We start from the raw sequence: 8,745 nt of genomic DNA on the forward strand, positions 1-8,745 counted from the left end.
TATTTACTTTATATTTTCAAAGCATTAACAATATATTTAACATATATACACATATATTTACCATATATCTCATATATTTTTCATATCTAGAAAAGGGGCCAATTTTGGTGTATTACAAATGTATAAAATGTCTTGATAATATATTTTTATTATATGATGAGATTATTAAAAAAAGTTGGGGAAAATATAAGTTTCATAAATGTCGTATTATATATTTTTTGTTCCTATGGGTGACAACTGTAATATTTTGCATCTGTATACTCTGCAGTGCCTTAGGAAAAATATTGTCAAGCATAAACATTATGTTGACATACATCATCAAAGTGGCAGATGCTAGGCTTTACATAAAAATATTAAAAATATAAGACTTAATATAAATGGGAAATTTGGCTTTCCTAATTAATATAATGTTACAGTTGGACATAGTGATATTACCCTAAAAACTTTGGATTCTTAAAATACAATATATTTATTTTCTGGTCAGAAGTCAAATTGACTTTTTTTTTTCACTTTTGGAGACCAAGGGTAATGCAGTACTGTATGCCAGTTTGCCACAAATAAATAGGTCCCCATGGACTACTTTTAAATGATAGAAGTTAAATATGGGGACTACAGATTTCATATGGTGTTACGTATGTATTATATGATTCTTGCCAACCTGAATCCATGTCTTCTGAGGTGGTAAATTGGCTAATGTAGTGAAATTAAAAAGAAACCTTTTACAATTACAAGCTCTGCATCATTTAGGATTGAGACATAATTAAAAAAAAAAAAAAAAAAAAAAACTATATGAACATAATTTAGATATTTTATTTAACATCATATAATCAAAGTAACTACAATGATATATTACCTAATAGTAGTACAGTATTTCATGTTAGATTTTAAAATGTCACATTTTTCAAGTTTCTGCTTTTTGTTGTACTGATATGGAAAATTAAATAGCGTTATGTAATTCAATATGTTAACATAACATTATTCAACAGGTTTCGCTGGACTTTATGAAACATGTATTCATTCTACAGGGTGATGCAAAACTGCTGGCCACAGCTTTACTGCAAGTTTTCTCCCAAATTAATTTATAATACAGACATTGTTTCCTTTCAGAAAATACTGCAAATTCTCCCATTGACCAAAGGTTAGACAAATACCTACCACATTGTTCACTAGCTCGTGTACATACAGTACAGTAGAAGTGTCTGACATGACATGCTGAGTACTGTACCTACACCGATCCAGTTAGTTTGTATGTAGCTGCATGTACTCAGGGTGCCCAGTGGAATATCATTTCAAACCTGTGCTTATGGCTTATGCGTGCTGGACATTTTTATGTGTGTTCAAGTCTAAATAATGCTGAAGCACATTTATTGGCTATGCAATGCCAGCTTTGGAAGCTTTTGTTTGATTTTAAATACAACCCCTCAAAAAGTCATAAGTTGAATCTTATAAGATAATTTTAAATATGCTTCAATTGAAACAAAAAAAAAAAAAAAATAGTAAAATGCAGTTTTCTGCAGTGATAGAAAGATGTTTTAATCAAATTACTGTTAACAGCCCTTGCTTGGGCACTGACTTTCAGTGCCATGTTTTTTCTCATATGGTGTCTGCATTACTCTCCCTTCCTCTGCTCTCTGCTCTCAGCAGGGCTGTTTTTTTTAAATGCGTACACATGATTGGCTAGCCAGCTGGCCCCAGTCCAGAGACTATAAGCTATAAGAACCAAGCTAACTGAGTGGGGAAAGATAGACACAGCAACAAAACAGTGATAGACACTTGGCTCACCAGCTATCACTTGACATTTACTTTTGAGAATTATAACAACAAAATGTGTAAAGGACTTGCTGCATTGCCTGCAACATGCTTGAGAAGGTATGGCTTTCATTTTTCTCTGTGTTTAAAGTTAATGGCACCGGTGGTTTGTACTTTGCATATTTCAGTAACTAGTATTGAATTACTTGATCAGTCATGTATTTATGTTAAGCAGTGTACAGCATGCATGTTTGACTATACATTTCAAAAAAACTTTTTTGTCCATTGGTATGTCTTATAATAGAAATATGCATGGTGTTGATACACTATGTGGTACATGTGTTTAATTGTTTTATTTTAAAAAGCAGATACATCAAGGAAAGTATGACAGAAACTTCTGAATTATTAAACAGTTTCTGTCCTATATGTATTTACAACATTTTTGTTATTGATTATTTATTAAATACAGTGATAAACAGTTTCACATCTCCGGGAGTTCAAATGGAAAATATAATTCTCCTATACATATTCAAACCCTTGGCACAGCCAAAGTAACAGAATTCTTAGAGTCTAAACTACAGCCAGTGCTAGTCACTTTGTGCCAGAACACTCATATAGAGAAGTACCAAGCGTTTAAAAACCTTTAACACAAAACAATTCCAATGGAAAAGCCAACAGTTCATAAATGTGTGTGGTACTTGACGCCAACAAAGTCTGACACAAAACATTTAGGCTGTTGCTTAATTAAACCCTTCTAAAAAAAAAAAACACACACATGCTTAACTTAAAAAAGAAGCCTTACTACAGTAGCAGGCAGTTTACACTGCCTCTGGGTTTCTGCTGCCATCATCAATTCGACATTTTTTTAAATCCAATGATGGAAATGTCCGGTCTACTTTTAATGTTTTCAAACAAATTGGCTTCATCACTGCCACTCTCATATCCACTTTGATATCTGACACATTATTTCTTTTGTCCAGCGCTTCTTTTATGTGTTCTATAGACAAGTCTGACAGAGGGCGGGATCACTACGAGTACTGTATGCAATCCTCTGGTGGAAGTATTATTGGCGATCCAATCAAAATAGGCAGTAAAGCCCAATTAGATTATCCACCCATTATACAGTATAGCCTAGTTTAAGATATACCTAGATATTTAGAAAAGGAAACTTTCTCTAGTAACTTACCATGTAATGTAACAAGAACCCCAAACAGATTTCCAATCTCTCAGCAGAACAATATTGTTTTTCACTTCGATATGTTAAGTAATAATCTGTCCCAAAACAGTCTGCACTGTAAAATATGAAATGCATCCTGCACATCCCTCTGTACAGTGTCCTACCATATACACAATAGTTTTATCAGCATATAAATGCTTATAGAGCCAAATCAAGTATTAACATCAATATTATTGTTTTTCATCCCTTAGTGCAAAAGATATGAAGCACCGTCTTGGCGTCTTTTTACAAAAGCCAGAATCTGTATGTGATCCAAACAGCAACAGCAAAAAGGAACAAGCAGCTGGTGCAAAGAAGTGAGTACTCCAATACTTCAATACAGACTGCAAGCTACAGTATATCTGTTACAATGTTGTTGCCTGTTCATAATAGACAGAGGTAACATATTCACATTTTAGCCAGTGTGTTTTTACAGGATTAGTTTGTACAACATCTCATCATGATGTCATAACATTTTCCATTTGACCCCTTCTTGTAATACAATATATGCCCTTTTAAGTTGTGGTTAATGGGCAAACCATAGGGAGAACAAACATAACCCCCCATACAGTAGCCTATACATGATTTAAGAGCCATTTAAGGCACATAGGGGTAGATGTATTAAAGTGTTGCGGCTGTTACAATAGTTGCAAACGAGTCGGAAGTCTAAGGTAAAATACAATAAACAGGCGCAATACTGTTAGCGACTTTTAGGGAACGCTTTGGGGCAGCAGTTTTTCTTTGCTGTTCAGCCTTAGATGAATATGTAATTACGAGCTTTCCTGCATACCTTGCTTACATGGGGTGGAGATGCAAATGAGGGTTCTCAAATATTCAAATGAAATGTATTAAAGCTGCCGGCAATAGCGACACTTACAATTGCATCAATTTGTTAAGAACTTTTGAAAGCACGTTTTAAACAGCTGTAATTGTTGCTGACATTTCCCAGTCCACTTTTTCTCATACGTTGCCAGTTGTGCTCAATGCGTTTTTGAGGTGAACACCAAAGTGCTTAATTTTCCCTAAAAGCAGGGTGTACTTACAAACCTTGAAAACAAATTTCTCTGACATTTCTGGTTTCTCCAATATGCTGGGAGCAATAGACTGCCGGTAACCCCTCCATTTCATTCTGAGCATCTGTACAGGACCATGACCTATGTTGTGGTAATTGTCTAGGCTACTAAGTAGGCCAAGTTAATAATAATAATAATAATAATAATAATAATAATAATAATAATAATAATAAAAAAGAAACTGCTAAAATCATTGAGTTTCAATTTAAAAAAATCTTTTATTTGCCTTGTACACCAATGTGTGCAGTACAGCGGCATGGTTTATTTTGTGTTAACGGTAGCCTACAGCAGGCTAAAGTAAAAAAGACAGTGCACGAGGTATTCATTTGATTTTACTACTGTAGTGTATACTGTATATGCCTACTATACAGATTTATATTTCTACATAATGTAATTGTAGCACATTAGTGTTGTTTCAGCACAATGATTTACATTTAAATATATTGAGCAATATAAATGTATTTGTGTGCGCTTTTATTGTATTATTTTTAAACCTGTCCTTATGTCAGACAAATATGTCCAGTTTAGTAAGGGGCTACTGTATGATTCTGAAAAGCTTTTTCATAGAAACACATTTTTTTTTGGTGGTAAAGGGGGTGGGGGGGGGGGCCCCACTATAGAATCTGATGGGATTAAACTGCCTTTCATTTATATATATATACATAGGATAACCTCTATACACTCTATGAACAGATGATCTCTACATTTAACAAAAACAATGTTTTTTTTATTCTTGCAGCCTTGAGTGTATAGAGGTTATCCTTCGAACACTGCTGCAGCAAACCACAACTCAACCCTCACTATTTATTTGAAACAATGTCGCGCTACACTCGCAATTCTAGAGATCTCGCTAAGATGACGTAACAAATATTTAAATGAGTATATTGCGGCTCTTTTCACTAACATATTTTCTCTTAGTACATATGACAAAACGTATACTTTGTGAATTGTCGTATCGAAAATGCAAATTGCGGTATATTTGCGCTTCGACTGACTCATCTTAGTAAATCTACCCCTTAGTGTATAATGTCCAGAAATGTCTGTTCAATTGAAGCTGTGCTTAAAATATATCATTTCAATGTAAGATAATTGGAAATTATAATTAAGGATATAGCTGCAGTCATATATCATTTTGGAAATCCTTCTTTCCACACAACTATCAAACTAATTATTGTGATTATACACATCTATGTTTTTTGCATAAGGGTTTTAGATACAAAAAACGTATTCATAGAATAATATATATATATATATATATATATATATATATATATATATATATATATATATATAATATATATTATATATATTTTATCTTTTATCTATATATCTATAGGGTCAGTGCTGAAGAAGTCCAGAAATGGGGTGAATCCTTAGAAATCCTGATAAATAAAGAGGGTAAGTATTTTGAATTGGACTGAATAGATGATGCACAATTTTGTTTATGCTTTTCTTAAACAGATTGTTACCCTGAATTAAAAAAAAAAAAAAAAAAAACTAAGCAGTGTCCCCTATCCGCTAGTTTTAGAACACATTGCATTTATTCTAAATAATGTGCAGTATGTGTATGCCACATATGTATAATTCGGTTTTATTTTAAGAATTAAGAACTATTAAAGAAGTATTTCTATGCTTTGCTATGGGAACGTTCTAATATAAAAGCCATTATGTAGAATTTCAACAGAACCCACATATAGTAGTCCTCAAATTCATTGTATAAATATGTGATTGGCTTTGGTAGAAAAATGTTTGTCATTATTTACTTAATTGTTGATAGGTGAAATGGTGAATTGGACAAATAATAAAAAGTCTCGCCTCTCTTTTTCATTAACTGTTTACAGAAATTCAGATGATACTTCTCATCCATTAGAAAGTCTGTGTTGCACATTGTTATTCAAACACATGATGATTTCAGTCACTTAATCAGCTGTTTTTCTCAAAATGATCATTGTTCAAATAGTATAAAGTGTTAATCAATATACATAGGTATAATTGTACCACTCAAATGACTATGGCCCTGTGCAAAGAAATAATAACTAGTTTTGCAGTAGGGTGACCTATACCCTTGCAGTAAATGAGTATACAATTTGAATATACTGTAAAATGGGAATAATACCTAGATGTTGGCAAATAAAATCTTGCTTTATAGAGTCCTTGTCCTCCCAAAATTTAGTTTATACAGTAATTGCCCCCCCTGAATCCATTGCTATAAAGGATCGCTAGAACTTTTGACCCGAGTTCCGGTGGACCTATTGGCCAATTCTCAACCAGAGAGAGGTTCTCATGATCTAATTGATAGTACGTGTCCAGTCAGTCCTGGGTGGCCCTAGAAGGAGATATTTGTTTATACTGGCAGTTTTTCAAATAGAAGCATGTGGGGTTATGTTACGAAGGATCACTGACCTCCTGAGAATCGTTCACTTGATGGCCTTTCCATTTCAGTGCTCTCTTGATCTATTAGGGTTAAATCCCTGAGATATGGGGATAGGTCTTAATGCATTTATTTTACATTCAAAGGCTTTCATGGTTTTAGATTGAAGATAATGCAATCTTACCTCACTTATGCTACATGCAAAAAATGAGACTTTGCAAAATTCACACAGAACCTTTGCAGTTTTCTTCAGCAATGTTAATTTGGTTTGATATGACAACTTAACATTGATCTTCTTGTCTTTTAGATGGCCTGACAGCTTTTGTCACTTTCCTGAAGTCTGAGTTCAGTGAGGAGAATATAGAGTTCTGGATGGCCTGTGAAGATTATAAGAAAATTAATTTGCCAGCCAAACTGGCCCCGACGGCAAAGAGTATTTATGAACAATACATTGCAGTTCAGTCTCCCAAAGAAGTAAGTGTGTATGTGCTCCAATAGCAATAGTGGAACTCAATCAAATTAACATCCTAGTCACACTTGGTTTTCAAGAGCTTAAACCAAAAAAGATCTAAGACAAAATGACCTAAGATTTTTTTTTCTTTTTTGCTTTCTGTTGCTATTTAAGTTTTTTTTCCCCTTAGATTAAAAAATATATATATTTTCTGTAACCTTTTTATTTAAGTAATATACTCAAAATAATATATGTTGTAGGACTTCTATTTTTATTTTTTATTTGTACTAAAATGTTTAATGTTTTTGCATATAAAGGTCAACCTTGATTCTTCAACGAGAGAGGAGACCAGCAGAAACCTTTTAGAACCCACAACTGCATGCTTTGATGAGGCTCAAAGGAAGATCTTTCTGTTGATGGAAAAGGACTCGTACCAAAGGTTCTTGAAATCTAAGATCTATCAGGACATGATACAGCAGACCAACAGCAGCAGTTTTGGGACCCAGAAGAGAGGAAATAATAAGGCCACTGAATTCAACCAGCAATTTCCCCAGTGTGCATAAAAACTTTCTCTAATAGAGCTTCAGTGTACATTACGTTGCTCCATAGCCAAACACAGTCATCTGAAAATGAGGAATCTGAGCTGTCAAGTTAATCAAGCAAAGACCAATAATATTAACCTAACTATGGGGAAAAAAAAAAATAAAATATATAAGACCACCCCCATTCACTCTTATTGGAAATATCCAGGCCTTTTTGCTTGGATTTTCCTAATTCAGCTCAGAGAATCCTTTGTAAAGCTTTGCTATTGCATTTTTCAATTGGGGTACGACTGAATCTAGAACAATTCACTGATGCTGTTAATAACTTCAGGAAACCCTGAAGTTATTAACAGGTATAGACCCAAGCCTGTTTAATCCAACCAGTTCACAAATGTAAAACTTTGTGCATATACCAGCTGGTGCTCTGATGAAACTTGTTTGTCAAAGCTTACATTCTTTATTTTATTTATTGTTTTATATAATGTCTTGTACTGCTGTCAAGAGACCCATTAGATGCTGTGATGTACTGTGTAAGTTATTTATGTATAAATGTGAAAACAAAACTTGTACTTTAATGAAACTGTTTCTGTCATGCATTATATATGTTATATGGAACTTGTGTATCAAATTACCTGTTCTTTGTACTGAAGCTCATCTTTGTCTGAGCATGTACAAAATATTGAATGCTGTAACTAGTATTTATCCTGTTTGCTGTACAGTGGGCAACATGTGCTGTAAGAATTGTTTTATTTATGTTATTCATCACTAAGTTATGGTTTCATCTTGCATCATAGTGGATTCTGTTTTTATTGCAGATGTATTTTTATATTTTGATAAAGTTTTATGTTGCAGTTCTGCCTTTTTAAAAGCACTTTTAAGAATAAACATTTGCCATTACAAATTATAGACCTTTCAAAACAAAACAATTCCCTACCCCCCCCTCCCCCAGGTATGGATTTAACATGCACAAGTTAAAGCTGCTTAACAAGAGGTAGAACATTTTACAGTACGACTTGTAAAATTGAAATGTCATTGAGAGGTGACGGTTTACAGCTCAAAACTGCCATTATAGGATTTTGTGCAACAGAACTGCCGTCATTACCTTAATTACCATGACCTCCTCACAAGGTCTGTTTGTTATCCTGATAGAGATGTCATGCTACTTTACTCTGCTGTGTTTCACAAGCCCTCTGTGTTGAATTGTAAGAGTATTGTGCTTAAATGTTAGTCCACGAATGAACCTTTCCAAATGTACAAATTCCTAGCGCTTGACTGCCATTCTGACTGTACGTAGGGCTAAACTTAATTACAATCTGTTACGAAATAAAATGATGTTTTTCTAA

The 8,745-nt window shown here is 33.7% G+C and overlaps 1 protein-coding gene across 1 annotated transcript; it reads left to right on the forward strand.

Annotated features, from left to right (window-relative positions):
• The first annotated feature begins 1,755 nt into the window (after positions 1-1,755).
• Positions 1,756-8,745, forward strand: LOC121294156 (regulator of G-protein signaling 4-like). Its single transcript, XM_041217751.1, has 5 exons — positions 1,756-1,869; positions 3,178-3,282; positions 5,375-5,436; positions 6,717-6,883; positions 7,178-8,745. Exons 1-5 carry the CDS (start codon positions 1,826-1,828, stop codon positions 7,421-7,423), a joined length of 624 nt encoding a protein of 207 aa, XP_041073685.1. The 5' UTR covers positions 1,756-1,825; the 3' UTR covers positions 7,424-8,745.

This window comes from Polyodon spathula, chromosome 18 (genome assembly GCF_017654505.1).
Source record: "Polyodon spathula isolate WHYD16114869_AA chromosome 18, ASM1765450v1, whole genome shotgun sequence".
NCBI lineage: Eukaryota > Metazoa > Chordata > Actinopteri > Acipenseriformes > Polyodontidae > Polyodon > Polyodon spathula.

What these genes read in the sequence shown, in the direction of transcription:
- LOC121294156 (XM_041217751.1), top strand. Translation starts at nt 1,826, where the DNA reads ATGTGTAAAGGACTTGCTGCATTGCCTGCAACATGCTTGAGAAG. An exon ending in CAAGCAGCTGGTGCAAAGAA is followed by an intron (nt 3,283 to 5,374) that starts GTGAGTACTCCA and finishes ATATATCTATAG; the next exon opens with GGTCAGTGCTGAAGAAGTCC. An exon ending in AATCCTGATAAATAAAGAGG is followed by an intron (nt 5,437 to 6,716) that starts GTAAGTATTTTG and finishes CTTGTCTTTTAG; the next exon opens with ATGGCCTGACAGCTTTTGTC.